General features: G+C 42.4%; 1 protein-coding gene across 1 annotated transcript; it reads right to left on the reverse strand.

The window, feature by feature from the left end:
- Positions 1-831: 831 nt before the first annotated feature.
- Positions 832-19,106, reverse strand: fech (ferrochelatase). Its single transcript, XM_068705990.1, has 11 exons — positions 18,895-19,106; positions 17,059-17,149; positions 15,183-15,302; positions 13,833-13,981; positions 13,244-13,378; positions 11,942-12,048; positions 11,370-11,468; positions 11,081-11,188; positions 8,838-9,002; positions 8,074-8,133; positions 832-4,661 (listed from the first exon to the last, which is right to left on the reverse strand). The coding sequence occupies exons 1-11, from the start codon at positions 18,938-18,940 to the stop codon at positions 4,524-4,526; spliced, it is 1,218 nt and encodes a 405-aa protein (XP_068562091.1). The 5' UTR covers positions 18,941-19,106; the 3' UTR covers positions 832-4,523.
- Positions 19,107-19,908: the final 802 nt, after the last annotated feature.

Here is a 19,908-nt window from a genome sequence, read left to right on the forward strand (position 1 = left end):
TGTCCATGTCATGCTCCATTTTACCCTCACTCGTGAACAAGCCTTTGAGATAATTGACAATTTTTGCAACAGAGAACCACGGCCTCCGACTCAGAGGCACTGACTCTTATCCCGACCGCTTCGCTCGGCCGCAAACCGCCCCGGTGCTTGCTGAAGGTCACGGTCTGACGGAGCCAACAGAACCGCATCATCCGCATAGAGCAGAGATGCAATTCTGAGGTCTCCAAACCGGACGGCGCCTCAAGGTCCTTCTCAAGCACTGAAAAAGTCATCGTAAATAAACATGATCCAAGTTTTTGACGATTTGTCCAATACAATCGTTCTTTCTGGCAAAAGGGCCGATGCAGACATGGGCTGAAACCTTGTTTAAAAGGATGCTTGCAACGTCGCGCTGGTCAGTGTATTCTCTCATTTCTGGGTCGTAATCTGTTGCTTGGTATTAAGACATGGTCAAGAGGAACTGTCTTTAGTCTCCAAAGCTCGGTCATCGGTTGATGTATCTCACAGTGAGATCCAAGACTTCCATTTTCGATTGATGACCAAATATTACTCTCACGATCAACCATCATCCTAGATGAAAAGCCAAAAATTGCATTTCTTGTGTATAGGGGCTTAACACAAAAAAACACACAAACACTTACACCAGTTGTTTTTCTTTTCATTGTATTTTATTTTTAAGGAAGACTCGTCATTATGTGTAATCGCACTGCTAATACTACGCGTCTCAAATGCACATATAAAAAAAACGAGTTATAACAGCGGAAACAAGATGATTTGTGTGGTCTGGAACGCAATCAAAAAGACAAAAATAAATAATTCCAAACAACAAAAAAGTATGCCAGAGCTGCAACAAATCTGTAGCATCTTTATTATATGTACAACGCAAACTCTGCAAAATGCATTTGTAGCTACAGACACAGAGCACACAGATTCGTCAAAACAGACGCACAGAGGATAATTAAAAATAAATATGAAAACGTGTTGGTGGAGGGAAAACCCACCCGTCACAGGCATTAGCATGTGTTCCTGCCCTGACCTGAACATTTTGCCATCCCTGCACAAATTGGACTATATAGTATAGTATAGTATAGTATAGTATAGTATAGTATAGTATATAGTTGTATTAAAGTGACAGTTGAGTTTTAGAGGAATTTTACCTTTGTCTCACCGACATGCCGTTTGACTGTATCGTATCCCAGCGAGGTTAGCTTAGCTTAACTTAATGTCCGCGGATCAGGTGGCAGCTCTAGACAAAAAAAAGAAAAAAAAAAAAGAAAAGAAAAAAAAAAAAAGGGACAAATGCGACTTGTCACTTGAACACACTAACATCCAGTAATTGAGCTAAGCTATGCTAATACCGCCACTAGAATATCTTCAGCTATGCATGCAGAGACATAAAACAAAGAACTCTGGGTAGAGCATTCCTCGAAGACAAAACCATCCTTTTCAAACCTGTGGAAGAGCACTGAAAGCACAAGGTAACTGTTTGTATTGAGTGAGAATATGAGTTGAAACATCAATGGCAACCACATTCAAAAGCACCAATGTACGCCGTCTGTACTGACTGGAAAAAAGGCTGATCCGAGTGTGACAAGCTCCTGCAAAAGCCAAACACAAGTTAGCGAGCTAACTAGCTAGCGAGTGTTATTTTTGCGGATGTATTTGCTAACATTCGGAGGAGAACTGGAGGAACGGGAATATATACCGACCTGGGAGTGTTCTTTAGATGCCTGAAGTAAGAGGCATGTGGTTAACATAAGCTTAAGAAGTTTTTTTTTTCTACAATATAAAATACGTCAGTTAACACCCCTCTTGTCAAATTTGAAGCTATTACGTGTCTTACAAAAGGCGGTTGTTATCATGTGGCTAAATGAGGCTACAGAGCTGGTCTGACACATTGAACAGGGTTTTTACGCCGTTTAGTTCACCTTTACAGCCTTGTTGAGCTGACACTTGCACTCGTGCGACCGTGAAAAAAACCCCATAAAAGATTATCTCTCTGAAAAGAACTTGTAAGTATCGTAAACGTTGTTTGCCACTTATTTTCCGCAATAATCCAAAAGCCCGTGGAAAAATCCCACACTGGCTTTTTGTTGAGGGAACCAGGGCGATGCGAACGCCAGGTTAACCTGCAAAAATACACCATCCCTGCAGTAAGCTATATTGGATATTTTCTTTTATGCAACTGCCAGTGATGAGCAGGAACGAGAGCCGTCGATGGCACAAGTTCACAGGAGGAATATGTCAATTCAGATTTCAGGGTGGATTCTTCCCGTCAGCATTTTGGTTAAGCATACGAAAATACAACCATAAAGTCCAGTGTTTCAAAATAGCCAGTGTTAAAGGCACATCATCATGGCATAGGAGGACAGTAAAGGGGAAAAAGGGCCAGAGGTCAAGTTACTAGCCACAAAAAGTGTGCACTTTATTAAAGTCTCATCCCCAATAGGATCAAACCGGTTAGCTTCAAGACATCTAATGGAGCTGTAGCACCTGATGGCAGAACAATATTAAAAAAATGTATTTAGTTTTTTCACATTAAGTTACTGCACTTTGATCAGGGAAGTGTGAGTGGATGGAAAAAAGACTGTATTGAGGGTCTAGGAAGACCCAAGTCAGAGTCAATCTACATTACAACTAAACTCTTATCCTACACTTACATCTGCGCTACTTCTCTACACGCAACACATACCGCATCTCGCTATTGAAGGACTATTCCAGCAGCATTGGACTTTTATGCTCTTCTACGCTTTTCCTGCAGTGGCATCGTTTCCTGCTCTTATCACACCTACAAGGATAGATTATTATCAGCATCACCATCACTTTAAATTGTACAGCCTATACAGTACATATTTAGCGGTTAACGGAACCAAAGCTGTTCCCGCTAACCTAAAGGAACCAAAAGTTCCTGTTAACCTAAAGGAACCAAAGGTGTTCCTGTTAACCTAAAGGAACAAAAGGTGTTCCTGTTAACCTAAAAGGAACCAAAGACTTCACTTACAATTTTTTTAGGACATATTTGTAGAAACGGAACCTCTGTGTGGCTGATTCCAACATCTGCCTACTGACTGGAGAACGTCATGCTGTTTGGCCGACTACCATCGATACAAAGTTGGGGATCGCCATTGATCCTTTTGGAAAAGACTAATGTTGCGCTTGTGTGGATTTCTAAACCAGTGTTCTTCTCCATTAAGAGCACTTTCATAGCCTGATGGATATCATTTCTATACAAATGACTTCCCCTGAAGCTGTGTATGAATCTGCACTCTTCCCAATGTTAATCTTATTTTACTGCTACAACTTTCTTCTCTTTGATCAGCCTCGTTTATATCGACTTACTCAGCCGGTCTCTCTCAAAAGGAAGAACTACGCGAGTCTGGTTTTTGTGGGCTGCATATTTCAAGAGGTGATAGCAAGATTTTCACTTTTCAGTTTTAGATTTGTTACCAGAGGCAGGTTTTAAACATGTTTATGAATTTGTATAGTAACAAAATGTTTTCTCCTAGCTTGTAAACCACCTCACAATACCCCCACACATTAATTCATGCCACCCTGAAACGTCCCGACTTTTATTTTTGTCATGGATGGACTATAACTGCACTCTGTTTAACTGTAGAAATCAAGCTACGTTCGTTTTTGCTCTGTAAAGCCCAGAGATGGAACAGATGCGGGATTAATGAAGGCAGGGGAGAGAAACGGCCAACCGACCGGATCCCTCGTGAGCAGCGTCTTTGTCGTCACGGCCGACCGTTATTCATTTAGCACGAGCGAGAATTGAAACAGGGTCTCTGATGGGGGTTTGCAGGGGCTAAGCGAATGGAATGTAACCAAGGGAGCTGCAATAAGAAAACAAAAAGAACAAAAATAAAAACTAGTGCAAGGACTTTCCCTGAAGCTTTGATGTGAGCGGTTTCTGCAGAGTGTCAGTTCTTTTATCTGCACAGATTTTTCGACAATGGTATCTGCAAAAAAAGGGCATTTGTGTTAATCTGTGTGTGTGTGTGTGGGGGGGCTATTTAGCGAATCAAACATATTCATCTGGTCTGAGGGGATTGTTACGGGCAGATGTTAGTGCCACCGGGTTCGTTTTCAAATTGATGAGCATTTTGCGTATTATTGATCATATTTGCATTTGTCGACATCCATTGAAATTAATAATCAAAAATCTCAATCCGTCCATTTTTTTCCCACAATGTTTATTCCTCTGATTATTAAAATATGATTTACAAAATGCTAACTTGTGTTTGAGTGACACATTTTCTGCCCTGTAATTATTTTCCCCATAAAGTAAAGTACTTGCTGTGGTTAAACGACACGACCAAACAAACGTCACAATGTATTTGCAGAAACCATTTTGTCCCGTTCTTCATGTTGTGTTTTCTAACTAACTGACACTCTAGCTGGAGAGACGGTGTGTGTGCGTGTGTGTGTGTGCGTGAGTCATCCGTTTATCGGAGAAGGCCTCAAGTTTCTTCACAGGTAGCTTTGCTGCAGGAAGGGCACCCGAGTGTGCGTGTTTGTTTCTATGAGAGCGTCTGGTTGGCGAAGAAGGCCTTGGTCTCTCCACAGGTGGGGTTGGTGCACAGCGGGCAGCGGAGGGTCAGCTGACGGGAACAAGGCTCGTTGGACTTCAGGTGGGACTGGACCAGGTCCGCCAGAGCCTGGACAGGACAAATGGCATACAGTTAGTATTGAGACAGAGATAATTAAGAGAGTTGCTCTCTTCTTTAACTCTGTGAACACCTGGTTGTTTTGTCAGACAAACGGTTTAATTCACTCCCCAAATACTGCTTTTATTCACTAGTTGTTTACAGTCGCTTATACTTTTCCGCTTTTCCACCAATGTAAATATGCAGTACATAACACTTACTGCACACATTCTTTCACGTTTAAAAGTACCCTGTAGAGTTTTTGACCTCCAGTTGCGCTATGGAGGCGTTTATCTATGAGAGGAGGGTAGGGTTGGTGTAAAACCGGTTTAAGATCGTGATTCGAACCGGAGTGGCAAACCCGGAAATCAAACCTGCTCTAATAAGCGTTTTTCTCATGCACACGCAAGAGGGCGATACACAGACTGTACATTAGAAGTGGATTGGTTTGAGGACTGCCGTTTTGAAGCCTCGAGTTTGGTATTTTGGCCGTCGCCATCTTCTTTTTTTTGCAACCAGTGAACACAAGTGACTATATTTGGACGGCGGAGGAGTGACATAGAGACGTTGTATACGACTCCGGTAGCGACCTGTCAATCACAAGGTAGCCCCGCCCTAAAGCATACCCTGCTTTATGGTCTGTTTGACTCTAAATGGACCATAATTTACTAAATGAACATCATGCTGAATTGAAGAAGACTTGAAACTAGAGATTGAGACCATAAACTCATGTTTACAATGTTTACTGAGGGAATAAATCAAGAGAGAAGTAGAGTAATTTTCTCATAGGCTTCTATACAACCAGAGGAGTCGCCCCCTGATGGTCAGTAGAGAGAATGCAGCTTTAAGACATTTCAGCCTCTGCTTCACTTTTCAGGTTGCTGCCTGGATACACATTCCCAATGATGTCACCGTAATCCACTGATCTATAGGAGACGGTAACGAACCAAGATGCACAGTAATGGGCCAGCAAAAAGCAGGAAATAAGAAGACTACTTTACCCACTTTTGTTAGACCTCAAGGATACACACTATGTACTAGGGGTGGGGGAACAAAGTCGATGCAGTATAGTATCACAATATTTTGCGTGGCAATATTTAATCGATAAACGAAAGCCAAGTATCGATCTAAAATAATTAAATCAATTGCTTTTTCAGTCCACTAGATGGTGCTGAGTTGTTGGTGAGGTCAGCAGAGGTCCCGGGTCAGCGTGATTGGGAAGAAGTTGGTCAAAACAAAGATGGAGACATCGGAGAAAGAAATAAAAAATGCGGCGTCCGCGTCGGACGTTAAACACGGAACTTTGCCACCGTGCTTCTGTTGAAAAAGCCAGTTACGCGCCGCACTCTCCCCATGAGCCTGGCTGCTGTCGGCAGATTTAACGCCCGTTGTGAGACCAGATTGAGCGGGTGAGTGAAACACTGAATGGCAACGCCCATGTTAGAAGCGGTGTCGGTTACAACCACCAGGTTTTTGTCGGCAATCCCCCATTCTTATGCTGCATTTTTTGTACAAGTTGCATTGTTAATACCTGTAATAGTACAGCTATCCTTCACACGTTTGCATTCAGTTAAGTTGGACAATGTAGACTGTAATACAAACAGTTCAGTTTGTCAGGTGCATGCAACATTTATGACAGTGTTGGTCAGTCTGTCTGCTCCCATTTTGTTGCAATAAAAATGATTGAAGTGAGACAAACAGACTGAAAACTTTATCTTATTAGATAAAACATAATTTACAGTTGAAAAAAGTTAATAAATCACAATATATATGTTATAGCAATACTCAGCATATCACAGTATCGTGATTATATCGTATCGTGGGACCTCTGGTGATTCCCACCCCTACTATGTACTTGGGTGATTTGCACTGAATATAACTTTAGTCTGTTTACAAGAAAACTGCACTTTAAAAGCCTTCCAGTGGCTCAAGGAGCATGATCCCTTGGTTTCCTAGCAGGCTTTTATTTTTGAAATATTTGCATGTTTAATTTACAGAAATGTAACTTGTGTTTAGAGAAACTGCTCGAGGTGAAGCAACTGGAATGAAGTAGTGAATAAAAACAGTACTTGTGTTCAAAGTAATTTGGGGAAATAGGCTTCTTTGCTTTCTTGCCATAACGGTTAGCTTAGCTTAACATTAAACTGGAAACGGGGAAAAAATGTGTTAATTAAGTGAGCTTTAAAATGTGCGTTTTATTTTATATAATAAAACGCATATTCTTGAGGTTTTGGCTTTTTTAAACACGTGTTATCTTTGAGTCAAAAGAATAATCCGAGAGAATTCTAAGAATGTCTAAATAAAAATATAGTTAGGAAGCTGATCGTCCAAGACAGCAATCTGAGCGGGGATTTATCAGAAAATAAATCCTCAACACCAGCCGGACTCTGCAGTTAAACATTGTGGTGAATGTATTTTGCTTCTGCAGCTTCTCAGTGAGCTGCATCAGTCTGCTGCCGTCTGCTAGCAGACGGCAGCAGACTGATGCAGCTCACTGAGAAACTAAAACCACACCAAGGAAACCATCCTTCAGTAACTACCAACTAATCATCCTCTGGATATTGATTTATACACACTCTCTCACACACACACACACACACACACACACACACACACACACACACACACACACACACACACACACACACACACACACACACACACACACACACACACACACACACACACACACACACACACACACACACACACGGCGAGGGGTCTCTGAGCGCGGCGGGTTTGACCAGCCAGCCAGCCGGGCGGTTCAGTTCTACTGTAGTCAGCTCTAAAGGTTCCCATTGATCTGCCCCCTTCCTTTAATAAACCCTGCACGCACACGCACACACACACACACACACACACACAGCTGGAGGAGTTGCCTGTTGTGAGAAAGGTTGCGGGGTTGAGGATGAAGGGAAGGAGGGAGGTTTGGAAGGGAGAGGAGGAAAGGATGGATGTAAGAAAGGAGACGAGGGAGAGAGAGGGAGAGGAAAGGAAGGAGGAATCCATGTATTGACCATCACCTGCGCTGGAGTTCACTTACTTCACAGAACCTTCTGCTGCTGTCTCCTTCTTCTATTATTAGAGCCCTTCCTGCCTTCGTACAGTCTTCCCTCCTTTTTTATTTCTACTTTCTTCCAATCCTTTATGTATTTCTCATTATTTGCTCTTCTTTTTTGTGTTTCAATCATCTCCCCCGTTACCCAAACTTATTTGAACAATTCACAATCTGTATCTTCCTCTCTCTCTCTAGCTGAAAGTCTGTTCTTGTACAGACATGCTCCTTCATTAACAAACTTAAACCTGCCGCTCCATTTTAAATTCCATTTACATCCATATAAATCAGTGGATAGTTACCTACTTTATGCGTCGGCCCTCATTATGTTTGTAGACATGATGAGTGAGCAAAGTGTGTGAAACCTACCTTCATAAAGAGAGGGTTCCCATTTAACGACTCGGCTCTCTTGATGTTCTCCACCCCGCACTGAAGACAGAAAAGAAAGACAGAACAAGTTGTTGGCACACACGTTTATAACCGAACCAAACATGCAAAGACACCACAGTTCATATGAATTAAATCTCCTCCTCTTGACTGTGGACAGTGAGGACATGTGTGGAAAAATGAGGAAATGAGGACATGTGTGGACAGTGAGAACACTTTGGACTGACTTTTTATTTTAGATTAAGGTTAAAAGCTCGGCAATGAACTATGAATAATGTCACGGTTATCACAAGTATAGTAGTACAAATGATTGTGTGTGTGTGTGTGTGTGTGTGTGTGTGTGTGTGTGTGTGTGTGTGTGTGTGTGTGTGTGTGTGCGCCTTTGTGGCACAGCTCACATTGATTGGTGGTCACCTCACGGGTGCCTTTACACAGACAGACAGACACAGACACACAGACACACGCACGCACACACACACACACACACACACACACACACACACACACACACACACACACACACACACACACACACACACACACACACACACACACACACCTTTGCAACATCTCGAGTTAAACCATCATTAATTGATCCCAATACGAATGAACTCAAAACAAGAAAACAATACAAGGACTGTTTCCAAAATGCTCCCTGCTGGTGCGTTCAAGGTGGCTCAGCTGAACAACCACATTCTCTTTTCGCAAAACACGTCTCTTATAGTTCAGCGTTTGCTCTTCCTTACCTCCTCCCCCAGCACCTGTCCGTACTCGATGTCCAGCTCGTGTAGAGTCTCTATGTGGTCGGAGGTGAAGGCGATGGGCACCAGCAGGATGTTCTTCTTCCCTCGCTCACACAGGCCTTTGATCACGTCGTCCGTCTGGGGGCCGAGCCACTGCATGGGCCCCACCTGAATGACCAAACGCGAGACATGACAACAGTTCAGTTTCACTGTGGTGGAGATTTGTGGCTACCGTTTTTTTTGTGTCGTCATGATGCAACGGTTCGTCCATTTGTTTCAAACCGCTTTGATTCCAGACCAAATGGTCGTGGTCCCCAGAGGATGGTCCCTTTTGATTTTTTAATAAACGCATTACTCTACCGCCACCTATAGGACAAACTTTACAAGTTTAACTCCACTACTGGGGAGGCTCTAAGAACAGCTGAACCATCAGTGTGTTTGTAGTGTCCAACACTTTGATATTGAGTTCGTATGAACGCTACAGCAGCGACGGGCCGTTAGAAGGACTCAAGAATCTTAGGGTGCTTTCACACCTCACCTTTTTGGTTTGGTTAAAACAGAATCGGCTCCGTTTGTCCGATTAGTTCGGGCTGGTGGGAAAGCTGCAAATTCAAGCCCTGGCGCGGTCCAAACCGAACCCACTTGAAAACCTTTTGTTTGTGGTGTGAAAGCAAAAAATAACCAACTACAGGATTTTATGATGGCAGCTATGAGACTTTAGCATGATTTCCACAGCTAAACTACTAATTAATCCATCTGCTGATTGCATCATCTGTTCAGGTAGTGATGTTTATAATTGATCTGTATACGGTCGTGTACATAGCCTATTTATGCAAACACGTATGCATGTTAGCGTTGGTATTTCCCCCGATTGATAGGTCGAGAAGCTGTTAAAACTGCTCTGCTTGTGCACATCAGAAGCATTTGAGTGCTAAGCTTCTGTAAGTCTCTGGAATCTGATTTCCTCACATGGATCCTGATGATGCAGGATGACTATCGGCAAAACTGTCCAATAACCGAATTACCGGTTAAGCCTCGGCTATACTGCGGACATCACGGACACGTAATAGCTCTGCTCATACTGTCCGCTCCTCCCACACATGCACACAGAGCTTTCGCGTGCCGTACACCCTCATATGATGAAACTTACTTCCTCCAAAGACCCTAGTGGACCTTCTCGTACTCACGATCGCAGAAAGTACAACTTTGGCTTTAGTCTCTATAATATGTTTACTCCTCTTGGTGTATTTGAGACCTATCCTTTTTTTCCCCCCTTGGTCTCAAATTAACCCAACCACAGGTGTGAAAAGTCTTGTTAAATCAAGCTTGTGAGGTGTGACATCTTCCAAGTCACACCTCAATTTAACATGACTGCCCCATAAAAGAATTTCACTGGACTCAGAGCTTTGAGGTTCCTGCTCACAGTATCAGATGGACGGGTGGCTCCATCTTGTGGCGTTCCAAGCAAAGAAACATCCTGTGACAGCAGCACCGACTTACACTCGAGTTCATCATCCTGACAATGTTGTTGTTGTAATATATGTTATATCATTATACATACTGTGAAGGTTTCTGCTCACATGCAGTGATGTGCAGCATCAGAGTTTGTGAATTATTAATAAATAAATACGTGGCTGCAAAATCCTATCAACCCCTGCTGTCTGATACCTGGAGATTTACTTAAAAAGGTCAAATGTCAGGTGATGTTGAAGCCTGCAATATATATTTATATTAATTTCGCTGAATGAATCGGGTACCAATTCAACACGTACACTACCTGTTTAGCAGAGACTAGCTGGTGAACATAATAGACATCATATCATTAGATATGTACCTCATTTGTAAATCACCATGTTCGCCATCAACTTAAAAAGTGATGATATGCCAGTGTTGTGTTCTTTACTTGTTTTTACTGCCTCCTGGTGGCCAAAAAAACATGTTACTGCAGGTTTAAATGTAGGGTTTTGTAAATACTGCGCACTATACCCAGTACTGCACAGTGCGGTACTGGGAAACAAAACCGATAACAACATTCAAGTACCAGTCAGAACCGGCTGTATTATATAGCGTGAAGGTTAGGACAGATGCAGAATTACAAACTGACTGTTCTAGTACTGCTGGTTGTCTTCGTCTTCATCTTCTTAGGTCCTGTGTGAGTGAGTGAGTGAGTGAGTGAGTGAGTGAGTGTGTGAGTGAGTGAGTGAGTGAGTGAGTGAGTGTGTGAGTGAGTGTGTGTGCGCACTCACCCTGGACTGCCACACTAGTCTGTAAGGGTTACAGTGTCCCAGTCTCTCCATGACTCTCTGAACAGTGGCTCCCACCTCCTGAGGATACGGGTCGCCTCTGTTTACAACCTGCACAAGGAACACAGCAGGATCATAGACCGTATATAAGAAGTGGATGTAGTCATCGTGACGTCACACATTGGTTTGTGGACTGATGCTTTGAAGTCATTACTCATGCAGGCTTGTGACAGGCAGTGGTATTAGTATATTAGTACCAGTAGTGTGAGTACTAGTACTTTATAGTACTTACAGCCATTGGAAGTGAGTGTGCTGAGAAGAGAATGACAACATCGTCCCTCTTGTCTTCTGGAAACTTCAGCAGCTCGTTACGGACGTGATCTGCAAAACACTGCGCACGCGCGCGCGCACGCGCACGCACACACACACACACACACACACACACACACACACACACACACACACACACACACACACCATTTGTCGTATAAAAAGGTATTTTTTTTCTTATTTTCTGTTGTATTGACATACTGAAACTATAATAATTTTCCTCAACTGATTAAAAAAGAAGTTTCTGACTAATGACTGTTTCCCACCATGGAAGCCACATGCTGAGATCTAAAAATACAGACGGACTCGTTAGTTGATGACCAAGCATGGCCACTTTCAGCTCATTAGTTGCTATGACGACTTCTCGTCCTAGTCAATTCATTATCTGACATATCTTTTTCTTGGTTGTCTCTGAGAAGAGGAGGAGCCTGTAGGGCACTTTAGCGTGTGCGTGTGTGTGTGTGTGTGTGTGTGTGTGTGTGTGTGTGTGTGTGTGTGTGTGTGTGCGTGTGTGCGTGTGTGTGTGTGTCTAACCTCCACCAGCAGAGGGTGTGTGGGCCAACGGTCGATGACACTCCAGCGCATCTTTGGCCTGTCGCCTCTGTTGCTGTAGTAACGGTAGATGGCGTTCAGACTGCTGCCTGTTTCCACAACGAACAAACAAACAAAACGCACTAATATTAGAAACGTGTTCCATTAGGCAACAAGCAGGCCTCTGTTTGAGAACGGGTTTGGGTTTAAGCGCCTTGCTCGAAGGCACAAGAGTTGAAGAGGGGAAATTAATCAACAAGGCGGAACATCGTCAAGAGTCCATGTTTCCTTTAAGAAGATTTAAAAAACAAAAAGATCAGAGAGAGAAGAGAAGCAGATATACTGCACATCGCTCGTCTTCTAGACGGGTAGAGTTTCAATAGAATGTGTGATACAGAAATGGTCCGAGGTTCTCTTCTGTCAAACACTTTGGCTTCTATGGTTTAAAGATTGGATGTGCAGTGTGAGGTTCTCCTCCTAAAACACAACTGGTCAACAGTGTCATGTGATCCGACATGGCTGTGTGGTCACCCTCCTCCCTCCAGATAGACATTAGAGGGACAGAGCTTTCAGACCTTCCACAGTTTAGCCTTCACAACACTTTTCAAGAATCCTCGAAGACTCTTCGGCTGCTCGACCGAAAATCATTTCAACACTTTTCACAAGTTGCGACTCGGTTTCCATATCCGAACAAAGATGGCCGCCAGTGGCCACCTGGACGGTAAAACTCAGTAATCAGAGCAGAAAGTCGCAGTGCCGGGGAAAAAAAAAACATCAGAGTTTTTACAAGCTGGGAAAAGTTGAGATCATTACAATAAGATGCTGATGTGAGAAAAAATACACACTAGACTGAAATATTGTTCTAAATGGTACTGACATTGATAATTCATGCCAGATATGTGCAGCTTTATGCAGGTAAAGAATGATGTGCACCGTAAAACCTTCCCTTAAATGAGCATTAACTCTACAGTATTTTTGTGCCCATTTTTCTGATGCTATTTTTGGCAAAGCGGAGGCCCATGAACACGAAAGTCTGTCACTGAATGCATAGATTGTTGCTGTTTCCTCATTGGCCGCTGCACTTTCAAACAGCGACAGTGTTTTCACGAGTAACATCTCTTAATATTGCTATTTGGCATAAGTGTCGTCTTTACCTGGTTTTAAAGGTTGCATTACAGTTAAGTGATGTCATTTTCTGAACTTACCGAGCTGTTTTATTATTTGCCTTTACCCACTTAGTCTTATCCACAACACTTAATACTGTTTATGAATAATCTCATTGGATTTTCTGTGTGCGACTGTCACCTGTGGTGGAGCAGCTGTACTGAGGATACTGTGTGAAGGCCACGGCTCGCTCCACTCCGTCCTTCTCCATCTCCTCGATGGCTTCCTCCGTCAGCGGCTGAACGTACCGGAAACCGATGTAGAACTTGTGAGGAGCTGGACAGAGAGACCGTCAGTCAACAACAAGTAACCAGGAGAAATACACTCATTACTGTTTGAGTAAAAAAAGAAAAAAAACACAAATCTGGCATTTGCAAATTAACTGAAATATTGGAATAATCAAATAAATACAGTAAAGAAAGTAATAACGGGAAGTAGTTGGTTGGTACTAGTTGTGATCAGTTTCCAGACCGCCGTCTGGGTTGTTATCAGTGAGGTGTGTGCAGGCGTGTGTGGGGACGTACCCTCACTTTGTCCCTATCTACACTTCACACCCTTTCGGCTCCTAACAAGCGAGTCCACCACCACTGTTGTCTATTTTGAACCATGATGATATATCCTCCCCTGACGATCAGCACCTACTCTAAACCTGGACTTCCTAAAGTCTTCGACAGTGAAGCGCGAGAGCTCTGACGGGCAGCGGTGCAGAGGAGATCTGGGACTGTCTCACCCGTCTCAGGGCTCATCTCGTCCAGCAGCTTCACCATGCCCTCCCCCTGCATGGAGGTCCAGTGTTTGATGGGCGAGCCTCCTCCGATCTTGCTGTACTGCTCCTGGATCTTTGGCGTGCGGCGCTTGGCGATGAACGGGCCGAGCTTACTGCAGAGCAAAGGACAGATTGTGGCGACTACACTCGCAGACTATATAACAGTACATTACTGCCTCAATAGATGTACAATGCACCTTAGCTCAAGCAGCCATTTGCTCTCTGTGTACGGTGAAATAACTAATGTTGTCAAGCAACTAATGTTGTCAAGCAGCTAATGTTGGTTTGTAGTGCAGCGTGTGAAATTAACAGTGTGTGTATTTTCCTCTCAGTATATGAATCTAACGTTTAGAGTCATATAGAAACCCATATGTGCTAATCAAATCATTATTGTTTTGGGTCAGTCAACAAAGGCTGTCCAGGTTCACAGATTAACCTGAGGGGTCACACGGTGATTAAAAAGGTATAATAAAAAAATTAAAAAACACAAACATTTCCTTTCTTGCCAATAACTGCTCACAAGAAAATCTTGCTTCTTTTTAAAAAGGAGACCACAAAGCCCAAAAAGGTTGGAAACAACTGCTTTACAAGGATCGGTGTGGTTCACAACACATGTTTTCTTCTCAACAGGAACAAGGAACACTTTGTTGGTTCACTGGTCAGTTACTATGAAACAAACGAGCAGAGATGCAGCAGAGCATGTGACCTAACAACCTTCCCCCATTTGCTCTCTTTAGTGTGTGAGTGAGTGAGAAACAGAGACAGAGAGAGCGAGGGAGTGTGTGTGTGTGTGTGTGTGTGTGTGTGTGTGTCTACTTTAAAAAAAGAACATGTAATATGTGACACCCTTAACAAGTGTCACAACTACATTTTCAGCAAAAAACACATTGTTGAACTGCTCATAGTGTGTGTGTGTGTGTGTGTGTGTGTGTGTGTGTGTGTGTGTGTGTGTGTGTGTGTCCTATGATTTATAGAGGCCATCAGCTGTGCTTTCCACACTGCATTTGCAATGTTATTTTTAGCTGTAAAAACAGCTAGTGCAAGTCCCTGGCCAGGTTTTGTATCCCCAAACAAACACACACTAAATAAATGTTACACTTGTATATTAACTACCTGCTGATAACTGTGATGTCGTTGACCATGAAACTGTCTGGCCCTCAGTTTAATGGTCCAGAGACAGATATCAACTATGCCTCAAACGGTCAAATAACTTTTATTCAGATAAAGACAATATTCTAACTGTGTGTGTGTGTGTGTGTGTGTGTGTGTGTGTGTGTGTGTGTGTGTGTGTGTGTGTGTTTCCACGGTGCTTACTTCTGTACGGGGAGTTTCATCAGGTCTGTGTCCAGGAACAACCGCAGCAGGAAGTCGTGCACGTCTTCCAGTTTCTCAGGTCCTCCCATGTTTAGCATCAAGATGCCCGTCTTAGGTTTCCTGCAGGCACCAGGGATTCCTCATCAATAATTCATATTTAACAACGCCTCGACTTCCCTAAAAGAAGATGTATCTTATTGATTAGAAATGATGGTTAGTCAATGAGTCTTTCAACATCTATATCTCACAATATAGAGATTTTTCTTATCTTCTACTTTCTCTGTCTTTGTGCACAGATTATTGTGCACTATGGTTTGTCAATGCCATTACACCAACATAACACACAATGTGTAGTATTTGTATTTGTACAAATATATAGTTTATTAATAATTAATACTTAATTAATTTTAAACTTAAATTAAATACCGTTAGTGTGGAACTACCGACAGCACCAGACGTTGTCCTGTCAGCCGTGATACTACTTTTAAATCCACAAGCCAACTTTTTGAAATTTTGTTTTTATTTATTGGAAAAAGCAGCCTGATTCAGTTAAAAAAAACAAAGAGCAATAAAATAGCATAAAAGGCAAGAAAAGAATAAGTAATAAGTTAGATAACGTTAAGAGCAAAAGTGACTACTTAATGAAAAAGAATACAGCGTTTTTGTATTATGTATAATGTTACACAAACACAGAACTGCAGGAGTTAGAGCATCATGGTAGATTCATACCAGCTCCAGTCACTAATGTTAGCTTGTAGGGTAGCTCGTGAAATTAACATGCACACAAGCAGTGTGTGGTTTTTAAGCGCCGTCTATGAAGCTAATGTTAGCTCAAGCAGCTAATGTTAGCTTGTCATGTCAGTCTATGAAACTAGCGTTAGCTCAAGCAGCTAATGTTAGCTTGTCATGTCAGTCTATGAAGCTAATGCTAGCTCAGGCAGCTAATGTTAACTTGTCATGTCAGTCTATGAAGCTAATGTTAGCTCAAGCAGCTAATGTTAGCTTGTCATGTCAGTCTATGGAGCTAATGTTAGCTCAAGCAGCTAATGTTAGCTTGTCATGTCAGTCTATGAAAGTAGGGCTCCCTCAAGTAGCTAATGTTCACTTGTTGTGTCACCTTGTAAAATGCACCTCAGCTCAAGCAGCCATTTGCTCAGCAGCTAATGTTAGCTTGTTCTGTCAGCTTGTGAAGCCAACTTCAGTGTCACCAGCTAATATTAGCTTGGCACCAAGTTCTGATGGGTGCTGTAATGTCTTACATTCTTTATACACTTTTTGAGACTATAATGCCCCTTAAGGATCTGCCGTCTCATTCATAATTAATGTTTTAAGTTAAGAGCCAGACAGAGACGAGAAGGATTGTGTGACAAATGACATTAGACGGCTGGCAAGGTGGAAGAGAAGTCACCCATCCGTAATGAAAATAAAAACAAATAAAACAAACTAGATTCACAAAGTTTTGGCGTAGGTTTAATGATGACGAAGTCTCTCTCGCTTTGCTTTTCTTCATCTCTATTTGTTAACTTCTCTCTTTTATCACATCTGGCCAATCAGCTTTCCGCTCACGCACCATCAACCGGTCATCATCATTGGATCTGTGACATTGCACACTGGGGCACTTCACGAGGCACCTTTAAGTTGCTGTTTAAGTACCAACTGGGGGCAACAACGCAACACAAAGACCGGGGTGACTGTCAGCCACAGATGCTCAACGACAGTCAGACGATAGCACAAAGGATCACAGATGGCTGACAGTAGACTGTTGTCGACTTGGGTCAGGGTTCTCTGAAGCTGCATCGATGCTACTAAAGCGTGTATTTATGTACATCTGTGTCCACTTAGTGTAAATGCCAGAGTGTGTTTGTGTGAGCGTCACCTGTTGTCCTGCGTTTCTGGAGTGGAAGTCTGAGCTAAAGCTGCTGCAGTGGAGCGTCTCCTTACACCCAGACTGACGCCGCTCCTGGCAACTAAAGCAGAAGAAGGAAACGTGTTCATCAGTCACTATTATTTTATCCGGGTGAGTAAATATTACTGGTCATGCACACAAACGTTTCCTGCCTCCAAAAGTTTTACTTGCTTAAATATTCAGAGTAGAACCAAACCGATTCTCAGTTTACAATACGGTGAAGAAAATAATAGCAATCAACGAGTTCAATGAATGATTGCTTTTATTAATACTCCATACCTGCTGTGGTTAAAGCAAATCTGATTTTGTTTCACCTCTTGACTGTCTCCTTACTCAACAATGAGACAGCAAAATGTTGTCGCGCGCCCCCCCCCATCAGTCAACGGTTGTTCGTTATCCAAAGAGCTCCGGGAGCTTTATCCAGGTGTGAACAGCTACTTCATTACAACTTACAATAGAGTACACTAACGGCACACTCAAAGGTCTTTTATGGTAAAGACCTTTGAGTGTGTGAACACATTGCACACCGACTGTTTTGAATATACTTTATTTTTGTCTGTTATTTAATATTTACGTCATTTTTCTAGTGTGAACGCACTGCATCCTCAACACTTCTTATAATTAGTGGTAAGTCTGTTTTTAATCACACATCATTGGTCATGATACCTTGCACCATTTCATCAAAATTAAATAATCTAGGGGTCACGTGATTCACTTTATACCAAAATTCAGCCGGGTGCATTTTGCTATTTGGAAAGTCTGTGATCTTTTCCCGAAATGCATACAAATAATAGCCGGTAAACATGACTTTGGATAGACAGATGCTTCAAAAGTAATGTAAAAATAATGTGTGACTTATTCTATAACGTCCTCTTACATATTGTCACACTAAGTGCCCTTAACTTTACTAATTAGCACCAAACCAGTTTGTGAAATTAAAAAAAAGACGTTATACTACATGGTGCAAAGGACACCGAAATCAATATATACTGATTTATGTAAACACAGTCTGATAGCTCTAGTGACTTCTACTCTAACGCCGTCTTTACGGTCAGCGTTACTTTCATAACCTGAGCTGCAGTACCCCGAAACGCCGCCAAGAGGCCCACTGTGATTATGCAAGTTCACAATGTTGGAATTGTGTAACTCCGTGCAAATGTTTAGTTCCTCCTCACTCACCGTGAAAAACACGGACCGTCAATGACTGCACTGTTTACGGATCATTGGCTTATACTAAACGTAGCACAAGTAAGTCCATTATGTAACATTAACATTAAACTGTAACCTACAGTAATTTTGGGCTTAGCGACTGGCTAGCTACGGAAACGCCGCTATTTGTCTGGAAAATAAAAGCACATGAATGGTCACCTTTCAGCAAATATTAGGATTTCGACCTGACCAAACGGCGAACATGGAATAGGAATACAATACGTGACTCGTTAGAGTAAGAATAAATGGACGTAGACGATATAAGAGTAAACAATACAAAGAATTGCACATTAATATTACAGAAAATATGGTATTGTGAAACTCCTGACCGGAAGTTGTACTTCCACCATCCTTGCTAGCTTAACGCCCCATTACGAAATGTTGACGGCAATGTCAGCGTGTTGTTGAGTTTACACGCCGTTGGACCGAGCAACGCAGCTCCATCACTCAAAACTGCCTTCAAACTGCCTCAAAGAAGCGGAGTAGCACAGTTTACTCCGTGAGATTAAATTCTGAGCTCAATCACGAAACTTGATTGAGCTCGTTGCGCAGCGTTGGCCAGGCTAAGATATAACGTTAGCTCACAATCACACTCACATTGGATCAAGCGACCGGCACTGCCCAGGACTGCCATCATGGTCATTTCTTGTTTTCAGCGCCGATAAAGTCTCCGTTCCCGCTGTGATGAAGGCTGGACACTTGTGCTATCAGCGGCCGGCTCCACGAGTGTTTCCCTTCACTGAGTGACTCGCTGGCCACGCCGATGTGTCAGCCGGATTCCTTCAGCTACCGCCGGCTGGCCGTACAGACTCTGTCAAGCTGCACAGCGACGGCTACAACACTTCCGGTTTTTAAATTCAAAATAGAACCACTGACGACGAACCTGGGATGATGCAACATTTTAGAGACTTTGATTAGTGGTAATTCCAGGAAAACAGCACTTATTCTATGAATATTTTATTCACTTACTCATTTCTAATTGCCATTGTCATCTAATTACTGTTTTAAATAGGCTAGTGTTTTTTATATGTTCTCTGTTGCCTGTTTCAATTAAGAAAAACAAGGGGGGTAAAAACACTGTCATTTCAGAAGTGAAACTTCACACAACTAATGAAGTGAGGATATTGAAAAAGCTATAATACAAATTGACAGGTGTATAAAATTAAAGACAATCATTTTGTTTTTGATTGCGACTCTGTGAGGATCCACAGAGAAAATAAGCATTTAATAAGTAAAAATAATATACAAAAATATTAAAAAATCTATTTTAAATGTTGTGAGACTGAAAGTAAATTCAAAGCCATGGCTCGTAGTGATTGTATAAATAATTGTAATGTATTTTGATACATATTTGTTTTTAAATATAAATAATTGTATGCTTTTATTGTGGAGACGACTTTGCTACATCTCTGGTCTAGTGTGGTTTTCTTGACGCAGGGCCGTTGTCTTAGTATGGCGTCACAACAACGTTTGTCTACATTATACGATAACCACGCCCCCGCTTGTGCCGGTCACACCCCCTTCAGAAACGTGTGTGTGTGTGTGTGTGTGTGTGTGTGTGTGTGTGTGTGTGTGTGTGTGTGTGTGTGTGTGTGTGTGTGTGTGTGTGTG

Source organism: Cebidichthys violaceus, unplaced genomic scaffold (genome assembly GCF_023349555.1).
Source record: "Cebidichthys violaceus isolate CVI_PGR_0920_01 unplaced genomic scaffold, fCebVio1.0.p SCAF_12, whole genome shotgun sequence".
In the NCBI taxonomy this organism is placed as follows: domain Eukaryota; kingdom Metazoa; phylum Chordata; class Actinopteri; order Perciformes; family Stichaeidae; genus Cebidichthys; species Cebidichthys violaceus.